Source organism: Colius striatus, chromosome 22, assembly GCF_028858725.1.
Source record: "Colius striatus isolate bColStr4 chromosome 22, bColStr4.1.hap1, whole genome shotgun sequence".
In the NCBI taxonomy this organism is placed as follows: Eukaryota; Metazoa; Chordata; class Aves; order Coliiformes; family Coliidae; genus Colius; species Colius striatus.
This window is the reverse complement of record NC_084780.1, coordinates 2,914,592-2,935,833: the sequence shown is the minus strand read 5'-3', so window position 1 is coordinate 2,935,833 and position 21,242 is coordinate 2,914,592. Positions and strand designations below refer to the sequence as shown.

The following is a 21,242-nucleotide window of genomic DNA, read 5'->3' as shown; positions in this document are numbered from 1 at the left end:
TAATAGAACTGACTTTTTATAAAGTAAAAGCTGTAAGTGTAGCCAGCAGGTTGAGAGAGGTTCTGCTCCCCCTCTGCTCTGCCATAGCTGCTGAGGCCTCATCTGGAGTCCTGGGGCCAGTTCTGGGCTCCCCAGCTGCAGAGGGACAGGGAACTGCTGGAGAGAGGCCAGTGCAGGGACCCCAAGATGCTGAGGGGATGGAGCATCTTCCTTGTGAGGAAAGGCTGTGGGACCTGGGGCTGGACCAGCCTGGAGAAGAGACTGAGGGGGGAGCTCAGCAATAGTTACAAACATCTCACTGGTGGGTGTCAGGAGGTTGGGGCAGCACTTGTTTCTGTTGTATCCAGTGACAGGACAAGGGGTGATGGGATGAAGCTGCAACACAAACATTCCATTCACAGTTCCATTGAAGCATAAGGCAAAACTGTGTCAGTGTTGGAGTGAGGGAGCCCTGGCCCAGGCTGCCCAGGGAGGGTGTGAAGGCTCCTTCTCTGGAGCTCTTCAAACCCCCCTGGACAGGTTCCTGTGTGACCTGATGTAGGTGGGAGCTGCTTGGGCAGGGGGTTGGGCTGGATGAGCTCTGCAGGTCCCTTCCAGCCCCCTCCAGTCTGTGACTCTATGAAAAGCTCCAACCAGTGCATGAGCAGTAAAACTGATCTGTGGCCTGATTCCTGCATTACTGTTAAAATGACTTTGCAGTGTGTGATCTCCAGTCCCACAGCCAGCTCTGGGCAGAGGAGAGCTGGGTAGCAGGTCACAGCATAATTAGAAAGCAGAACTCATTTGTGCCTGTGAACACGAGGGAGGGAAACGTGCATCAGCTGCTCCTGCTGAGTTATCTTGCCATATTTAATTATCAAACACCTGCTGTGTTGTCCTGCCATTAACAGCTTTGGAAACATGATCTGCTAAAGGAGATTTTGCTGGCAAATAGACTTGGACACAAAGTGACTCACTGGGGAGAGCCTGATCTGCAACTCATTTCACGGATGGAACTTGTGGGCAGCGTGTGTCGCTGCCTGGAAATGACCTTTGAGATGTTCCCATAAGGCAGTTTTGGGTCTGATTCTTTTTTCTTTGCTGCTTCTGAGGTGCTGAGCCCTTCTGCCTCTTGCCCATGTTTTCCCATCTATGTGTTCTCTCTGGCTTGGGCAGGCATGAACAGGAACATGCCCAGGGAATGCTCTCAGCATCTCAGAGCAGCATCCTGACCTGCCATCCTCCAGACCTGCTCTCACATTAGAGCCAGGACAGTTACTCATTGAATACTCTGGGGTTGGGCCAAACAAGTTTCAAAAGTAGTCTTTTGATTGCACTGCCAGGATGGGGCTATCAGTCAAACCAGATGTGCAGAAACAAGCAAATCCAGCTTTCATCATGGAAAATAACGTTAGTACAAAGAGAGAGAAGAGCTGATGGTCTGGAGGTGCCTGGGTGCCTTCCTCCACTGTCTGCAGAATCCTTCTGGGGCTGCAGCTGAACAAGAGTCTGCATTGTCCAATTAAAGTTGAGTTTCATTTGTGTACCACTCATCTGCCAGGGAAGTGAGTGATTGTTACAGCAGTTTGCTCTGCAGCTGCGATGAGGGAGGAGAGAGAAGAGAGATGAGTTACCCCTGAGAAAGTCTTTCAAAGTCCACTGCTGTGGATTAAATACACTTTAAAGGGGATGCTCATTACCAACAGCATCTTATTTTTGGGCTTTGCTAATAGTGGATGTTATACAACATGTCTAAATACATGAAAGGTGAGTTGGAAGGGAGTTCCATGTGGTCGGTTGTGCTCCTGGGTGCAGAATTCCCCAGCAAACAGTGACTTTGCAGTGGGTTTGAACCTGAAACTCTTACTGAAAGCTTAGAAGGAGGAGAGGTGGAGACAACAAAGTGTGAGCAGGCCTGGAAATGCAGGCACAAAAGTTAACAAAGCACAAGCTGGGAGTTGTGTGCTGCCAGAGAGATGCTGCCTTGGAAAGAACGGCGCTGGCATCTGTGGGAGCCTGAGGAGTCCACTCATCTCTGCCTCCAGCTCCAGGCTGGGCACTGTTTTTCCAAGACCTCTGATGACAGCCTGTTACCTACTGCTATGGTTTTAATGGTTCTGTGCCACCATCTGGTGAGCAGTTTTCTTGCTCCATGCCCTGTTGTGAGCAGCTCTGGCTCCAGGCAGGTGACAGCAAATCCTTTCTCTGCCGGACGCGGCTCGTTTCCTGCCATTGAGAAAGTTGATTTAAAAGCCAAGTGGTTCCTGCAGAGGCAGTGCACAGATGTGGGACTGCTGTCTGTGCTGCTCGCTCAGGGCTGTCTCTCCAAGGCTCCCTAAGCTTCCAGAGGCCCTGGCTAGATTGCACTTGGGTAGGTACCTCTCAGCCTTGGTGCAGCTCTGATGGGGAGGGTGCTGGAGGTGGTGCTTACTCTGCTGTCTAGACAGTGGCAGCTCCAGGAGACTCTGAGAGGTAGGAGAGCTCTCCTTGGAGGGATGTGTTGTTCAGACCTGTCCTTCCCTGCCTTGGCAGCAATAGGGATCACTTACATTCTGGCTTGGGTTTGACCCCACCATGGTTGGCTGTAGGCACGCTCCTGGGACCTGGCTGCTTCAACCTGCCAGGGTCTGGCCAGGAGATGGTGCTGAAAGGCAACTGGCCATGCAGCCAGGGTGCCCTGAAGCCCACTTGAGCCTCATTTAGCACTGGGGTGGCACACAGGGCTCTCCCAAGGGTGTTGAATGCGTCTCATCCTCAGTGTTGAGGTGTAGCCCAACATCTGAGAGTCTGCAGCAAGACTCCTGGGGATCCTGCATCTAGGAATCAGCCCTGCACATGGATGCTGGCTCTGCACAGCAGCTCGCTGGCTGGTCTGGCAGTCTTACAAACAGACTCTAATGGAAGGCCTTTTGGGATTTAAATGAGCACAATCACTGCCTCACATCCTGAGGTTAAACTGAGTTTATACACTGTTGACTGAGGGCTCTTTAGTCCTAAACACACTGTGCATCCCCAGGCTAGTAATGGCAGCTCTGAGGCTTGTGTGAAGGTGACAGACACTTGGACTGCTTTTTCTTTTCAGCCATGTCCTACCAGAGCCAGCAACTGACTAGTGAATGACGATGCAAATCCCAATAGCAACAGTGAGGCTGAGTTGGGATGAACAGGAATAATGGTCTCAGCTCTTTTCCCCCCTCCAGGCTGGCTGCAGAGCTTGCACATTGAATCAGTTGGTCAGTGCTTAGAAAGCTGTCAGCAGCCTTAAATGCTCCAAAATAAAGGGGGGTTGGGTGGCTTTTGAGAGGAGGGAAAAAAGGGGGAGGATTACATTTTAGATCCCACTCCACAGCAAAGGTGTTGCCTCTGCCAATTCCTTGCTTAAACCATGGCATAAAGAGTCCTTGTGCTTCTCTGCTGGGATGAAGAGCATTGCTTTGGGGAAGAATACAGTGTGCTGTCTTTCTTTAGGTCTCTGTCCCGAGAGGAAGGAGCAGGGGAAGTGGAGCTGAGGAAGAGGAACACCCCTACGAGCTGTTGCTCACAGCTGAAACTAAAAAGCCACTTGCAGTGGATAGGAAAACAAAAGGTAAGTGACCATCCAAAAAGCAGAGCTGTTTGCTTAGATGCATGGAAGGAAAATAAAGGGGGCAGAGAGGAACTGGAACAATTGAGCTCTGTGGGGTGGGGCAGCTGGGCTCTGGATTGCAATTGTTCTGTCTTCCTGGTAATCTTCACTTTTCTAAAGGAGAGATCTCAGTGTTCCTGGACTAAATGTACACAGAGGAAGGGCAACTCCACTATTTTGACAACTTAAGAGATTGCAAGGACCTGCTCTGTTAACTTAGACTAAGCAAATCTCGTGCAGAGTCAAGGAAATGCAGAGGGTGAAAGGCTGGGCTGTGTTGTTACAGCAAGATGGAGCAGTGGGAGTGTTTCACTGAGCCCTGTTCTCCATCCAGCTGCATTTGAAGACCTGCTGGCTTTGCATGTTTGTGTGGGCACATACAAATGCTGTCCTGGTCTTCAAATCCACATCCCACTGTGTGTTAAAGCTAATTCGAGGTGGAAAGTAACAAAGGAGGAAAAACAAGTCCTTCTCTAGAACTGACTGAACATTGCCCTGGTCTCTCTTCTCCCAGAGGGACTTTGTGCTTTGGAGAGGGTTTGGGAACACCTTGTCTCTTGAGTTTGGCTGCTGCTGCAGAACAAAAGAGAAACTAGAACTTGCTTGAAGTAAAACATCTCTTGCTTTATCCAGAAGTTCTGAGCAGGGGGTTTGGAAGGATTTAACTTGGCCTCTAAACCTGAAAACCATCTCACTTTGAGGGTGAGCAGAGGATGATGAGACTGGATGTGGTGCCTCCCTGACTGCCCTGTAAGACCTTTCATTCCCTGAGTCCTGCCTCACTCCTGGCTTGTACAGGGGGTGGCACAAGAGGTCATTGGTTTCCCACCAGCATTTGCCAAAGCCACTTGCTGCTGGAGGCAAAATTAGGATGCTTTTCAGGTTGCTGCTTTGCAGTCTGGCCAGGAATAGTCCTTGGGCTGCAGCCATTGAACCAGAAGCTTTCAGGCTCTTTTCAGTGTGCAGCTCTTGCAGGTTATTCAAGTGTGAGCTCTTTCCTGAGTGCTTTGCTCCTTTCTCTGGCAGCTCTGCCATGGCTTGATTAATATGAGAGAAGGTGTGTTGTAATTATGTGTCAGATGCAAATCAAATCTCCAAGTAATGCATCTGCTTGTTCTTGATACAAATCTCTTCCCCTGAACACCTGAAGGCATTGGTTCTGCAGGTTGTCCAAGCCCCATTTCATGGGGGAAGCATCTTTAGCCTGTTCAGGACCCAGAGCAGAGTCCTGTCTTTTGACATGCAGCTGAAAAAGAGAATAGCTGTGACTTCAGGGTCTGCAGTCTCTGTGTTTGTAACAAACCTGGAGCCCTCCCCACTGTGGTAGTGGGAGGAATCCAAGGATGCAGTTGAGTTTCCTCATCTCCCAGGACTTGTCTGCTCTTGAATGCAATTACCACTGTGACTATTGTGGTGGAGCCTTAGGACTGGTGGAAGTGAAGAGCTGCTCACAGGGGGAAGGGGCCCAGCCAATGTATTTCTCATCTCTTGCATTTCTTAAGCTTGCCAGGGCCATCTCCTCTTAAGGTGGAGCTGGAGAAGGCAACATGATCATTTTCTCCCTTCTCCAGAGGGTACCAACTGTTTCCCAAACCATCTCCAAGATCCCTGTGGCACAACTGCACGTGTGGCAGCAATCCCTGTGCTGCAGGAGCAGCTGAGCTCTGTCCTCCCAGGGACTTCAGGTCTCTCAGCCCCAGGAGGAGCTGAGGCAACGACTTTCTCTCTTCAGCCCTGATTGTTTTCCTGAGCTGTGGTGTTCATCCTTGTTTTCCCTCACAGCATTCCAGGTTGCTTCTTTCTGCACATGAGTTCCATAGCTCTGGATCAGCTTTGAGATGTGCTTCATGATGCTGGGAACAGCATGATTTCTGGCTTTGGTGGTTGGGGTCAGATGCCACAAGGGCACGTGGAAGCAGACACAGCCAGGCATGGAATGCAAGTCAGACCCTGATGGGAAGGGGGGAGAGGATGCTTGTAGGGAGTGGCAGGTTTGTTTTGGCAGAAAGTTAAACAAGGGCTTTAATTTGGGGTGTTGGAGGATTTTCCCACCTCTGGATCAGGAGGGTTTGAAGCATCAAAGGCAGCAGCTCGGTCCCAAGGCAAGAGCAGGCTGAAGTGTGGCCTTGAATTGCTTCTTGGCCCTTGATCTGAGAGGCTGGACTTGTAGATGTTGCTTGATGAGTTCTGGAGGAGCCTTTGGTCAGAAGAGAAGGACTCTGATTCTCTGGGCTGTAGAGAAAGGCTTTTCAGGGCAGCTGAAAGGCTGAGTTTCAGGCATGCTGTTTGTAATGGTGCCTTTCACATGTGATAGCTGCCTTTTGTTCCTCGTGCTGCAAGTTGTCTTGTATCCAGTGGCTGGATGAATGTGGTATTATCTGCCTGGCTTGGGTTGCCTTTTGTGGATGTGACAGCAGTTTGCTGTCACATGCTGGAGCAGTGGGAAAAGTTGGCCCAATGTTTTGGGCAGAGCATCAGAAGCAGTTGGAGCCAAATGCTTTCCCTTTGGTAAAGGAAACTGTGTGCAATCCCATGCATGAAGTCAGAGCATTCAGCCTTTGAAACAGGGCTTGTAAATGAGCAAAGGGTGGCAAATGAGCAGGAGGAGACTGTACAACTGCTGCCTTCAGAGATGTGATGGGGGATGAATACTTCTGAGTTTTGATGGCTGTCTCACTCTGAGCTCAGGAGTGTCACCAGCAACTGCTGTCAGCAGTAACCAGCTGCAGGTAGCACTGACTCAGTCCCTTCTCATAGTTATTCAAAACTGCTATTTGTTGAGGTTCTGCTGTGCTGTTTCCATCTTGGATCACAATTATACAGTAGTTTGTGTTGGACCTGTCCAACCCCCCTGCAATGAGCAGGGACATCACTGAAGTCCTTACCTTGCCCTTCCTCCTGCTGGGGTTTTTCATTATGGTTATACTGGTTCCACCAGATGTGTGACTGCTCTAAACCAGAGATCTGAAATGAGGCAGTGCCACAAGGCAAAACATGCTGCAGAGAGACTGAAATATACCTTCCTAGAGACAGAGCATGGCTGCAGCAGCAATGGGATGGATATCCCTGCAGGCAACCTGTGGGGACACATGACTGCTGGAAGGGACAGAAACCTCTTGGTTTGCTGTGAGGTGAATGCTAGTGTAGGACCACAGCCTGCATGGTGTTACCATGGCTGGGGGACAGATCCCTTTCCCATGGCTCAGCTCCAAGCCTGCATTTCTGCTCTTGTGACCTGTTTAGAAGCTTCTGTGCAGAGTCTCTCTGATCTCTCTGAGCACCTGGGACAGTGGTTTATTGCCATTTCGGGGAGGGAGTACAAAAAAGCACAAGTTTAGGTAGCTTTTGGAGGATAAATTCTGCCCCAAATGCCTGAGCTTGGTGAGGCTCATCCAGGGACACACTTCCATGTGTTTCACAGGCAGAACCTCACTGTGTAGATGAGCTTTTGTTTCAGTTTGGCTGCAGCTGGAGGTTACTTTTGCACCTCTAAAGTAGCACCCTAAAGGCCAGTCTCCTTCTCTGGCCTTTGGTGCCTCAGGAGATGGATTTGCAAAGCCTGGCATGGGGAGCCTTGCTGGTTTTAAGGTTGGGGAGCTTGAGCATGAAGCAGCAGTAACAGCTTCATTCTCCTGATCCAGGAAACAAATCCTGGTGATGATATATAGGGGAAGAAATCCCATCAAGGCAGGGTGGTTGCAGATTAATGCTATGAGTTCAGGGAAGTGCTTCATATCTGGAGTCACCAGGCTGCTGGCAGGGAAGCTCTTAATTGAATCCTCCTTGGGAAGCAGACAGGCTGTACCCAGAAAGGGGCTCCTGATCCCATTAGATGTTGGAAGCAACTTCTCCTGACAGTGAAACCTCCAGCAGGCATTGGCTGGAGAAGTCAGGACCAAGCCTGTGCTTGGGTGTAAAATGAGCTGAGGGAGTTGAACAGAAGTCCCTGTGTTAAGGACAACTTGCTTTCTGAGTCAAAAGGTATAACCAGAGGAGCACACTTTCAAGTCCCTTCAAGTGCAGGAGCTGGATAGAACTGGGGGGTGTGTGCTCTTCTAGCACCTCTGCATTATCTCCCCCTTCTCCAAACTCACTGCACCCTTGACAAATGATTACTGCTCATGTCATCATTGACTGAGTCATATCAGTAACCTATCCCAAAAAGGTCCATCCTCCTGAGATGGCCAGTGGTTAGAACAACCTCTGTGCCAGCCATCCTGAGGCACCTTTAGTTGAAAGCCCAAAAGGACTCCTTGAAAGCCCAGGATGCCCTTGGGAGAACCCTCTGAGTTCCTGCCTTGTGCACCTCAGTGGTAAAAAGGAGTGAGGTTGCTTTTCCCTGCCCACCCTGGTTCTTCTGTCTGCAGCTTTCAGCAGTTCCACACTCTGAAATGTCTCCTTCATGGTGTTCCTCACATCTTCTGAGCAAGTGCTGTTGCCTCTGCTTCACCCCTCCCTGGCAGCTGCCTTGTATTTTGAATCCTCCCTCCTTGGCTGGAGGAGGAATGGGTGGCTGTGCTGGCTGCTCAACAGGAGCCCTTTTATGAGGCTCTGGAGCTGCATTTGGAGCACTTTGTTCTGGCTGGACCCAAGTGTTCCAGCATGGGCATAAACTTGCACCAGCCACTTCTTTGCCTTCAGCAGAAATGTCAGTAAAGGTTAAGCTGGGACATGGAAGAAGTTCTTTCAAAGGGAGGAAAAGCTGTTGGTCCTGCACAAGCTTTTCCCTTCCCATCAGGTTAATGCAACTGTGCCCTCAATGCTGTGTCCATCTTCCCAGGCTGGGGGCTTTTTCTTCCTCACACTCTTGTGTGCTGTGAGTGCAGTGAGTCACTCCTGTGTCTGACCTCTTCTGAGGTTTCTCTCCAGCTTTGTAGCTTTGTGCAGAGTAACTGAGCATAGTCTGGCCTTTGGATCTTCAGCTGGGGTGCTGCTGTTGGCTCTGCCCAGCCAGCGTTGGGGTGATGCTGGTGACACCACGTGCCCTTGGGGATGTGCCTCCCCTCTGGCAGCTTCAGCTGCAGAACTTGTGGTTTATGTGTCAGTGCAAGATAATCAACAACTACTTCATTGTCCTGGAATCCTTCCCTCGTAGGATCCAGGATGAAATAAGCCCTCGCATCACTTGATCCCGGCGAGGGGAGCCGTGTGCCAGCTCTGCCCTGGCACTCAACCTCAGCTCAGGCTTTGGCTGTTCCTGACTCAGCTGCCAACTGAGGAAGCTGCTTTTAGCATTTCTGGGGAGTAAACAAAAGCCTGTGAGAGGCAGGAGCTACACTCCCCAGACAGAGCCCCCAGAGCCCCCAGCATCCAAAGCAGCTTGCGAAGGCAAATGATGATTTCAGTCCTTTCCTGCCTCATTTCTGTGAGGACAGACTACAGAACCAGATGGGTGTTAGTGTTTGAAAATGCCTTGTCAAGCCTAGTGCTTCCCAGAGCTGCTGCCTTGCAACACCAGCAATTTCCTCCTCACATCTAAACATCCTCTGTGCTTTTTGGAGCTGCCTTACTGGAGTGATTGTTCCTTCCCAGCATCTTTGGTTTTGCTCCTTTGAAGGGTTTCTTCAGCACTAAATGGAAGGGGTTATAACTTTCAAACCACTCTGGACAGGTATGCAAAACATCCTTGGGGAACATAGCTTGACCAAGGTTTTGCTTTGAGCAGTCCAAGTGCACATCAGGTGTGAGCAAGGTGAGTTCACATGTCTGTGTGTCTGCACACACACGCTTGGCACTTGGGACCAGTCACTTATTCATGGTTTATGCAGGACCCTGGTACCTGACATTAAAGACATTGGTGCAGGAGTGGCTGAGGAAGTGTCATATTTCTGGGACAACCAGTCCTTGCTTTGGGAGATGAGACTTATCCTGTGCTCAGTGACTCAATGTGAGACTTTGTGCTGAAGGGTTTTTTTTACTGCATGAGCTGTTTATTTCTCTCCCCTGAGGAAGGAGGAGAGGTTAAACTCAGAAACCACAGGGGAGGGAAAGCAGTGGGGTTTGGGTTTCTTTTTGAGGAGCAGATTTTGGAACTCACAGGTTTCTTAGAGTCCAGAAGTTTTTCCCAGGCTGCAGCTCGTGCCAAGAGCAGGGAGCTCTGCTCTAAATAACACTTTGGCCTTTATGGCAACGTATCAGATGTTCCAGGAGCCTCAGTCTCTGCTTCTCCTACCTCACTTGCTCTCTCTGCAGGATATAGTTAGCACTTCTCTTAGCCTTATATAGCAAGGCCTGATAGTTAGTGTTAACAGGAATAAAACAACAAGGAGAGCTGCCAGATTGCATCAATCAGGCTGGTGTTTGGAATTTCATAAATGCCACGACTTTGGGTACAAGTTGAGCAGGAGGAACAATACCCAACTGTTCTCTCTTTATCTCTCCCTCCCTCGCTGAGGGAGGGCAGGGAGAGGGCTGGAATTTTGCTGCTTCTTCCATGTTTTTAATTTGCACCCTCCCCTCGTGTTTCCATCCCCTCGAAGAGCGCAGGAGGAGCAGTGGCAGCCGCAGCCAGGACTCTGCCGACGGCCAGGACGTGCAGGTTCCAGAGCAGTTTTCAGGCTTGCTCCACGGCTCTTCCCCGATCTGTGACATAAGCGAGGACCCTTTCAGACTCGTTTCCTCCACGGAGAAAGGAGGCACAGAAACTACAAGCCACCCACCTGCTATGCAGCTGGAGGATGCTGATTCACCTGCCTCTGGATCAGTAGGGACCAGCTCTCCGGACCAGAGCCAGCAGGCGCTGTACGCCACCGTCCAGCACCGGGCGGGTCCTGCCGCTCTAGTCACGCCCCACGGGCTGCAGCACCCTGCTGGTGCTGAGGAAGAGGGGGACAGAGCTGTGGGCAGAGCCCACCCAGGGAGCAAACCCAAAGCTGAGCTCAAACTCAGCCGCAGCTTGTCCAAGTCGGACTCGGATCTCCTGACGTGCTCCCCGACGGAGGACGATGCCATGGGGAGCCGGAGCGAATCGCTCTCCAACTGCAGCACGGGCAAGAAGAGGCTGGAGAAGTCGCCATCCTTTGCTTCAGAGTGGGATGAGGTAAGGCTGACCTTGCTTAAAGAGCTTCTGTGCCAGAAATGCATCTGTACAACGTGAGCTCGTCTCTGTACCGCCCTGGCCTTGGAGGGGGCCCCGAGTGCTTCTCCTTACTAACTCTGACATTGCACCACCAGGCAAACGCTCACCTCAAAGTCTTTAAGGTGTTAAATGCCACAGGGTAGGGTTAATTGGAGTGTGGGAGAAGCAGAGTGGCAAGAAGTGAAGGGCTTTGCAAAGTGTTTTTAAGCTGCTCACATACAGGGCTTGATGTCTTCTAGGCAAGCCAGGGAAAGCTTTACATTCCCCAGTGAGAGCGAGCTGATAACACAGTGCTCTTGTGCTCCTTTATGTTCACCTCCTCTTCCCATTTCTTTCCCCCTGTGAAGTCTCCCAGCACCCAGAGGAGATGATTTCTTTCTCTTCTGCTGTGGGGGTGTCAGCAGTGTCCTGGCTTCATGGGGATGGCAGGGAGGGAGGGACGAGGCTGCTTTGTGTATGGAACAGCTCCCACTCTCCTCTTCACGTGTTTCTTTGGGACTCTTGGTAGAAGTCACTTTATTATAGCACAGGAGGCCTGTGGATAGTTAAATATTTCATGCTCAGAAAGTTGGCCCTAGTGAACCACTCAGGCAAGATTAAGTGTCCCTCTGAAACTCAGCAGCACAGCATTACTGAAGCATTCTTTGGAGATGATTCTGTGCCGTGGAGCAGCAGGGCTGGGGAAGGGAGAAGCTCAGATGAGCCACTCTTTGTACACTGAAAGGAAAGGAACCCCCCTGGTGTGATGCTGGAGGTGTGGGGCAGTGTGGGATGGTTGTTCCCCTGCTCACCTGTGCTCTGTGCACTGCCTGCTGCCTGTCTCAGAGAGAAGATCATCTGTGGTGGGAGAGGGAGGCACACAAAGATGCTGAAAGCCAAGTGGGATTCCCTCCCCACTACCAGCCCGTGTTTCAGTTCACACTCAGTCCCTGCAGTGTTTCAGGGCTGAGCTGTGTTCCTCTGTGGCTGTTTTTGGTTGTAGAGGCTTGGCTGGTGATTACCTGTGTCAGTGGTGCCATGGCTGTCAGTGAAAGGTTCTGCAGCAGAAGGATGGGGTGATTTTCACTGTGCTTTCCATGCCTCACAGAGCTGTTTACATGGAAAGGGAAGAAGCCTTTGGCTTTCTGGTGCTGCACAACTTCAGGAGCAGCAGAGGTCAAGTGTGAGTGTGCCTGTGCTTCCTCTGCTCAGAGCAACAAACCCAGAGATCTGCTTCCCTGCTTGTAAACAAAAGGCACCATTTCCACCCAGTGTCAGCCACACAAGCCCCAAGAGGAAAAGCTGCTTTTCCTTCCTGTTACCTTCAGGTGAGGAAAGCAGAGGAGGAATGGGAGACATTCACATCTGCCTGCAGCAGGACAGGTCTAGCTGGAAAACAGTCTGTACTACCAAGCCCTGATGGGTTTGTGTCCCTGGTTTCTGATGTAACTGGAACATGTTGTGGAGTTGCTTTGATCTGGTGGTAGCATCCTTTGGCTAGAGCCCTGACTTGCCCTGGGGTCTCCTCACTGTCACAAACCCCCCTCTATGAATCTAGACTAACACCTCTCCTCCCTGCCTCAGTTTCCCCATCTGTGGGATGGCAATGGCTTCTCTTGGCAGGATGTTTTTTGTTCCTGCTGAAAACCACAATGTGAAGTTAAATATCTCCCCAAGAAGGGGGTGATTTGCTGCCTTCAGCTAGGTTTGCCCTTTAATTCCTGCAGACTGGAGGGAGGCACGTGGGGTCCTGACAGTTGGTGCAGTGTTGTGCTCTTTGGCACTGCTGGCACAAGGGGAACAGCTCATGGAGCTGAGCAATTCTTTACAGAAGCAGCATAAAGTGGAGCTGCTGAGAGCAGTTTTCTATGGTCAGGCCAGTTCTTGCTATAAAACATCCTAAAGCAGACTCCTGTGATGGTTAAGAAGTGATAAAGATGCACCTGTGGGGAGCATTTGGGGTCTCTCTGCAGTGATTTGAATGTGCAGAAAGGGGCTAATCTGGCTGGTCATAATGACAACAATGAGACTTAAACATAAATGTAGTGCTGTTATTGAAGGTTTAATTAGTTCCCTGAATGAGATAATGCAGCTGCTCTGAATTAGATGCAACTTGCAGCCTCTGAATTTACCAGGCTAATGCAAAACCTTATTGAGCCACCCCCATTCACAGTGATTTGGCTCTTCCTCTGTGTTGAGGGGAAACAATGGCAGATTTATGTGCACCATTCTGTTAATTGTAATAGTCTTTATGCAGACAAGTGAGGAGGAAAGTGCTCCACGTGCAGCTCTGTGCAACACACAGCTGCAGCAAACCCTCCCAGGGCTTTGCCCACTGGCCTTGCCAGCAGTAGGTGTGTCTGCTCCAGGCTCTGGGGACTCAGGGAGGGATGTGTTTGTGTCTGTGGACAGATGGGATCTGCAGCAGAGGCTGGGCCAGGGTTGCTCTGGGCCATGGGTGACTGTGCTCAAGCAGTCTCAGTGCCTGGGGACTGCAGGGAAATGTGCTGCTCGGAAGCAAAGGGTCACGTCCCTTCCCCAGCGTGTGCTGCCAATGCCCTTTGTTGGAAGTGGAAGGTGGTGCTGGCTTTGCCAAAAGGGTGGGATGGGGAAGGAATGATTCACTTGGCAAACAGCTCATCCCTGTTCCCAGTTGCAGCTCCCCTGCTCCAAGGACCTGGCCCAAATAACAGGAGGACAGTGCAGCTTTGTGCTCCGTGCTGCCCAGGGCTCTGCTCAGCGTGTCCAGCCTGTCCCCGACCCCCAGGCTCCTGCACATGGGATGTCCCCCTCCACTGCTGTGCACTGAAACCCTCTGCAAACAAGCCAGAGAAACTGTTAAGAACAGCCATGTGTTGCCCAGGGAGAGGGGTGAGGAGCTCAGCTCTCTGCTTGGGTGTGAGGCAAGGTGGGATGGAGGCAGCGTGCCAGGGGCTGGGGCTCCCTGGCAGCAGAAGGATTTGAACCTTTCCAAAACTGGCTGAGGGCTGAAGTGCCACATTTGTGTTTCATAATCAGCTCATAAATATTTAGTGGACAGGAGGTGAGAATGGGGCAGTGGCAGCTCACAGGGAGTTCTGTGCAGGAGAATGGACCGTTTGCACTCCTGCAAGGGGAGAGGGGTTCTGTGGGCTCAGCTCAGCTACCAGCCTCCTTTCCAGGGCAGATTCACTGCTATCTGCTCTGCCTTCCTCCTCTGTAGAGCAGTTCCAGCCCTGCACATCTGCACAGATCATGCTTGAGCCCTGCCCTAGGCAGGCAAACCTGCAAAATAGCACTGGGGTCCCGTGGAGTTTGCTCAGCAAATCCTCCCACCTGCAGGGTGTGATCCAGAGGGGCTGAATTGATCCCTCTCTCTTGATAAGCTGCTTCAGGTCTCTTTGGATGAAAGGCAACACGTGTCTAATACAGATGGTAAGCTGTTTAACAAAGGCTGGGGGATATGCAACAACTTGGCTTTATTCTGAGCCTGTGCTCACTGAGCACTCCCAGCCAGGTTTGTGATGAGTGATTCCTTCTCTTCCAGCCCCAGCTTCTGTTGTTGTTTGCTGGGGGGGGTGGTTTGTAGATCCTTTTATCAGTGTGTTTGTGCTGAAGAACAGAGCCTGACCAAGGCAAAGCAAAACTTCATCACAATCACTCACTGAGCTGCCACCACTTCCCTGCAGAAGCAGCTTTCTGCCAGTGAGAGTGATCAGCAGGGAGGTAACCTCCTGGGAGGAGCAGGGAGGGATGATGGCTGGGCTTGAGGGTGTTGTAAAACAGTCCTCTAAAAACTGCAGTGGCTTGAAGAACTTGTGTGATCAATGGTTTCTGTCCCTTAGGTGTGTCAGGTTGATAAAAGCAGTGTGCTGGCTTTGGAAGGTTCATCCTTTGCAGCTTCACTTCTCCCAGGACCAAGTGAGGTGATGAAGTGAAAACCCCTCGATGAATGGGCTCCATTTGTAGAGGAGGAAGGAGAAGGGGGCATGTTTGGCTTTGGCAAAACACAGAGATGTTCTGTAGTGTCTTGGCTTCTAGGGACTGAGGTTTGATGCCTCTCTAACAGGTTGCTGCTCCTGCAGTCATCTCTGTTCATTTCTGCCCTGTACCCCCTGCAGCCAGAACACCTCTCTCCAGGGCAGGGCTGCTTTGCTTTGAGGACTGTTCCTGACACATCTGTGCAACCTGATGTCAGCAGCTTGTGTCTGTACCCACTCTGAGCAGAGAAGGCTGGAGTTGAGGCATGATGCTGCTTGAGGTCCTAAGTTTTGCTAAGATAAATGGTCTGGTAAGTGTTCAGGGGCAAAAAATGAGGCAGGCTCCTTAGAATTAGCCTCAGACCTGGCTCCTGACATCCCTTAATCCTCCACTTGTGTCACTGCCTGCCATCAAGCAAGTGGCTCCAAAGCTGGATTTGTAATGAAGGCTGGGCTCAGAGCATCAGTTTCACAAAATGAGGTGGTTGCTTTGTGTTGTGCCTTCAGCTCTTTTAGGCAGAGATTAAACCTCCTTCAAAAGAAACTGAGGGAGCTGAATGAAACATGCACCTCACTTCAGCTATTTTAGCACAAAAGGAGGTGCCCAGTGCATGGCTGCTGCTCTTTCATCCCCCCTCCCCAAGTCAACTCACTGCATTAAGGAATGTTCTGTAGTTAATGATGGCCCTGGTCAACCATCATCCCCTATGAATAACTGCACAGGTGCTCCCTGTACCACTGTTGCCACAGAAGGTTTCCTTGTCCCTTTGCAGTAACTGGGGTTGAGCTGTTTCACCTATTGCTGACCCATTTTGAGGGTCTTTAATGTCACCTCAGGGAGATGCCAGGAGGAAATGGCACATCTGCCCTGCCTTCCATCACAGGGCTTTGAAGAGCTGGGGAACAAGCTGTCAGAGGTTGTGGCTGTTCTGGGATGCCTTTACTCCATTAACCCTGCCAGGTCTGCTTGGGTGCTTAAGTACCTTGTGGAATTAGTGCCTTCATCACACTCCAGCAGTTGAGGATTAAGAACATTTGCATGGAAATGTGAAACTTTCAGGAAAGCTCTTGATGCAAAACCTGCCACTGTCTACAGCCAACACTCAGAAGCTGAAATACAGAGTTTGGAGCTGGGGGTGGGAAGAAAATGCAGATGGTATATCCCTCGTTATTGAGGAGGAGGGCTGCTGTTCTTGTGGCTGCTGAAACTGAACTTCTACAAGATGCAGTGGGTTTACCTGCCCAGGTGAGGCTCTTGCATGGCTCTCACTGTACTGGTATTTCAGGTGAGAAATGCAGTTGAGAAAATAAGTTTGGCCTCTCCATATTCATAGCAGCTGCAGCACACACAGCCTGGCCATAGCATCTGCAGCTCACATGTCCCAAGGACATCCCTGGGACTCACGAGGCTCCTTCCCTGCCTGCTGGCAGCCCACACCTCCTAAAGTAATTCTTTTGGTTTCAGTGTTTAAATCTGAATGTTTCACAGAACCCAGCATGGTGGGGGTTGGAAGGGACCTTTAGAGATCATCCAGTCCAACTCCTCTGCTACAGCAGGTTCCCCTGGCTCAGGGCACAGGAACGTGTCCAGGTGGGGTTGGAAACCTCCTGAGCAGGAGCCTCCACACTCTCCCTGGGCAGCCTGGGCCAGGGCTCCCTCACCTCAGCACCAAAGGACTTGCTCCTCCTGTGCCAGTGGCACTGTTTGTGTCCCAGCTGATGCGCATCAGCCTATTGCTGGACACTACAGAAACAAGTGCTGCCCCATCCTCCTGACACCCACCCTTTAGGTACTTGTAACTATTGCTGAGCTTCCCCCTCAGTCTCTTCTCCAGGCTGAACAGCCCCAGGTCCCACAGCCTTTCCTCACAAGGAAGATGCTCCATCCCCTCAGCATCTTGCTGGCCCTGCACTGGCCTCTCTCCAGCAGTTCCCTGTCCCTCTGCAGCTGGGGAGCCCAGAGCTGGCCCCAGGACTCCAGATGAGGCCTCAGCAGCTGTGGCAGAGCAGAGGGGGAGCAGAAGCTCCCTGGCCCTGTGCCCACACTCTCTTGCTGCCCCCAGGCTGCCATTGGCCTTGCCTGGAGCTGTCTCTCATCATTCTGGTTTCCCCTTTGCCTATTGGAAATGTTTGACTGTTGTTCTTGTGTTTGTTTAGGGAACAAGCACTAATGTGCCCAGTATTCTTTTGTTCTGATTTCTGCTGTTCTCAACAGGATCCATCAGGATCTGAATCAACTGATTGGGCTGATTATTATCTCCAGATCCCAAAGTTTCCCTTTGTTTTTCCTGTGCTAAGGTCAGGAATTCTTACCTCATCCCTGCCTTGGATCTCGTTTCCCTTTGCCCCAATGGTGAGGTTTCCTCCATCCTGAATAACTCTAAGTGAAAGCTTTTCTGTGTCCAGGATACCAGCATCTCCTGCAGACAGGCAGCCTGCTTAAATTACAGAGCAGGGCTGATCTCAGCAAATCCAAGACAAACTGAGACAATATACTAGTTTGATAGCTAAGACTGGTTAGTGTCCTGGTCTGAAAGGCAAAGACTAGAGTACTTTATCACTGTATGTAGCAGGAAGGTTTAGAGCCAAGAATTCTGTCTGGCAGCTCTGAGTTGTGTCAGTTTGTCTGGAACCAGACAGGTGTTGGAGGTCAGTGGAGTTAGATCCAGTTGGTGACTGGTCACAGATGGTGTCCCCCAGGGCTCAGTGCTGGGACCACTCCTGTTTCACCTCTTTATTAATGAGGGGATCAAGGACACCTTGAGTGAGTTTGCAGATGACACCAAGCTGAGTGGAAGTGTTGATCTGCCTGAGGGCAGGGAAGCTTTACAGGGAGATCCAGACAGGCTGGGTGGCTGGGCCAAGGTGAGGTCCATGAGTTTCAATGAGGCCAAGTCCTGCACTTGGGCCACAACAGCCCCCAGCAGAGCTACAGGCTTGGGGAGGAGAGGCTGGAAGCTGCCAGGCACAGAGGGACCTGCCAGTGTGTGTTGACAGCAGCTGAACTGAGCCAGCAGCGTGCCCAGGTGGGCAAGAAGGCCAAGGGCATCCTGGCCTGGCTCAGGAACAGTGTGTCAGCAGGAGCAGGGAGCTGAGCATTGCCCTGTGCTCGGCTTTGGTGAGGCTGCACCTCCAATACTGTGCCCAGTTCTGGGCCCCTCTCTGCAAGAAGCACATTGAGGTGCTGGAGAGGATCCAGAGGCTGCCAGGCTGGGAAAGGATTTGGAGCTGAGGGATCTGGGGCTGTTGAGAAAAGGAGGCTCAGGGGAGACCTTCTCACTCTACAACTACCTGAAAGGCAGCTGGAGCCAGGTGGGGATGGGTCTGTTCTCCCTGGTAACAAGCAACAGAACAAGGGGAAACAGCCTCAAGTTGCCCCAGGGGAGGTTGAGGCTGGATGTGAGGAGGAATCTCTTTGGTGCCAGGGCTGTCAGGCATTGGAAGGAGCTGCCCAGGGAGCTGCTGCAGTCACCGTCCCTGGAGGGGTTTCAGAGCTGGGTGGGTGCTGCACTGAGGGTGATGGGCTGGGACAGAGGCTGCACTCCATGGGCTGAAAGGTCTCTCCCAGCTGAAATGATTCAGTGATTCTATTGGGGCAACTCTCCCTAAGGCAGGGTTTAAAGACACAGGGAGAGATTGCAGCTTATCAGTTGCCCTGTGTGTAGAAGAATCCTTCCATCCACACAGCCCAAAGGATTTGTGAAATGCCCTCAGTGCAGCTCTAAATGCACAACCACTTCTCTCTCCTCTTATTTATAGGTCACTATTGCCAGGCTGAACGTGGCTCTAAATTAGCCTTTAGATTAGAATAATCCAGCATCTTATGTGCAGTGCTGCTGTGTGATTCTGTGAACTTTTCAAGTGTATTAACTCAGGATTTCTGAATCAGGAGCTTTTGATGCTTCTGTGTCAGTCACTTGTGCTCTGCTGGAGGTTTTGCTTCTGTAACAGCCTTGTGAGCAGCTCTAGTTTCAGGACTCTCTTTTTACAGGGACAGAAATGTCTGGCCTCAGTATCCCTACTAAATTCAGTCTTTCATTCTGTCCTTTTCCACTTTACATGGCATCTTCCAGCACTCCAGATGATTTTGCTTTTAAAAAGAAAGTGTTTCTGTAGCTCTCAGAAGTCTCCAGGCAGGAGGGTTGGTGATAACACAGTAAACAGCAGCCAGCAACGTGGGCTCGTGGGCAAGGCCAATGGCAGCCTGAGGGCAGCAAGAGAGTGTGGGCAGCAGGGCCAGGGAGGTTCTGCTCCCCCTCTGCTCTGCCATAGCTGCTGAGGCCTCATCTGGAGTCCTGGGGCCAGTTCTGGGCTCCCCAGCTGCAGGGGGACAGGGAACTGCTGGAGAGAGGCCAGTGCAGGGCCAGCAAGATGCTGAGGGGATGGAGCATCTTCCTTGTGAGGAAAGGCTGTGGGACCTGGGGCTGTTCAGCCTGGAGAAGAGACTGAGGAGGGACCTTATCAACACTTTTAAGTGCCTAAAGGATGGATGTCAGGAGGATGGAGAAACACTCTTTTCTCTGCAGTGCCAGGACAAGGGCTGATGGGCATCAGCTGGAACACAAACAGTTCCCCTGGCACAGGAGGAGAAAGTCCTTTGGGTCTGAGGTGAGGGAGCCCTGGCCCAGGCTGCCCAGGGAGGGTGTGGAGGCTCCTTCTCAGGAGGTTTCCAACCCCACCTGGACACATTCCTGTGCCCTGAGCCAGGGGAACCTGCTGTAGCAGGGGAGTTGGACTGGATGAGCTCTAAAGGTCCCTTCCACCCCCCCATGCTGGGATTCACTGTACTATGTCACATTCTGCAAGCTGGAGACAGCCTTTGCACCAAGAGCCTGACATCAGCATTGGCTTTGTGTGCTTGGATGTGAGAGCATGAAAATGTAGCTGTGGAGACAGTGAACTGATTCAGTATTCTTACTGGGTTTTGCCTTTTTTACTGTGAATTCAAAATACCTTTGTCCAGCCATTGCCCTGTTCTGAGCAGATGCATTTGTCACATCTGCTTGTCTTTCTTGTCATGTTAACATCAAATTTGACTGGGTGTTTGTCAAAATAATTGGTAATTGGAGGGCCCTGAATCTGAGGATCCACCAGAAGCTGCTGGTGAGACACAGATTTATTCACCCTCCAAGTTCCTCTCTTTGCTGTGTGTTTGAATTTGTGAGCTGGGGATCTGTACAAAACCACAGACTGCAGAGTGCTATGAAGCAACAGTCCCTGACCCTGATCCAAATGAGCTGCTCTGAGACCATATTAAGCCAGAAGCTGTGAGTTCCCCTCTATCACTAAGGAACAGTTGCAGAATGGCTTGCAATAAATAAGGAGCTGAGCTGAGTCCTCGTGCTGTGTGTGGAAAGCACGTGCTGCTGGGGCAGGATTCAGCAGGGCAGTGTTGAAATGTGCCTCAAACAACTGCCTCAAGCTTGTGGTTTAGGTTTGGGTTAATAAATTGAGCATTATACTTGCCAGGCCTTTGCTATTTCTTGTGCTGAATTCCTCACACAGGCTGGTATCTGCTGTACAATATGTTGAGCAGTGAAGCATGAGGCTGCTCTAAGGGCTGGTGATGCTGACAACGTGAGCTGAAGCAGCATAAACTGAACCAGAAGTGGTTCATGTGCTGTCACCAATCTAGAAATGAGATTCATGGCCTAGATCCAAGCTTTCCAGGACTACACTTGGAGCAAGGAGCTGGCAGGTATTGTCCCAGATCCTTCTCCTGCTCTTCAGCTTTGGAACTCCATCCCTTTCAGAGATCCTGGCACATGCTGCAATCCAGCCATCCCTCTGCCCCAAGGACATGTTCCAGCTGGGTCTGAGCAGCCTTGCTTCCACCTCCAGGGATGCAGTCATAGAATCACAGCATGGAGGGGGTTGAAAGGGACCTTTAGAGCTCATCCAGCCCATCCCCCTGCAGAAGCAGCTCCCACCTAGATCAGGTCACACAGGAACGTGTCCAGGGGGGTTCTTGAAGAGCTCCAAGGAAGGAGCCTCCACACCCTCCCTGGGCAGCCTGGGCCAGGGCTCCCTCACTCCAACACTGACACAGTTTTGCCTTATGCTTCAATTAAACTGTTTATGTTGCAGCTTCATCCCATCAGCCCTTGTCCTGGCACTGGATACAACACAAACAAGTGCTGCCCCAACCTCCTGACACCCACCAGTGAGATGTTTGTAACTATTGCTGAGCTCCCCCCTCAGTCTCTTCTCCAGGCTGAACAGCCCCAGGTCCCACAGCCTTTCCTCACAAGGAAGATGCTCCATCCCCTCAGCATCTTGCTGGCCCTGCACTGGCCTCTCTCCAGCAGTTCCCTGTCCCTCTGCAGCTGGGGAGCCCAGAACTGGCCCCAGGACTCCAGATGAGGCCTCAGCAGATGTGGCAGAGCAGAGGGGGAGCAGAACCTCCCTGGCCCTGTGCCCACACTCTCTTGCTGCCCCCAGGCTGCCATTGGCCTTGCCCACGAGGCCACGTTGCTGCTCATGGGCAGTTTATTCTCAGCCAGCACTGCCAGGTCTCTCTCCTGGAGCTGCTCTCCAGCAGGTCACCCCCAGCCTGTGCTGGGCCAGGGGGTTGTTCCTCCCCAGCTGCAGGACTCTGCCCTTGCCCTGGTTGAACCTCAGC

The 21,242-nt window shown here is 51.4% G+C and overlaps 1 protein-coding gene across 8 annotated transcripts in view; it reads left to right on the top strand.

Moving 5' to 3' along the window:
• ANKS1A (ankyrin repeat and sterile alpha motif domain containing 1A) overlaps positions 1-21,242 on the top strand; it is a 129,356-nt gene that overhangs the window by 51,285 nt on the left and 56,829 nt on the right. For all 8 annotated transcript variants that reach the window (XR_009820256.1, XM_062013300.1, XM_062013301.1 and 5 more), the window contains 2 exons: positions 3,448-3,565; positions 10,084-10,643. Coding sequence is in view for 7 of the 8 variants with exons in the window: in XM_062013300.1 (XP_061869284.1) it covers positions 3,448-3,565; positions 10,084-10,643 (678 nt within the window). In the remaining variant the exon portion in view is untranslated. The remainder of the gene's footprint in view (positions 1-3,447; positions 3,566-10,083; positions 10,644-21,242) is intronic.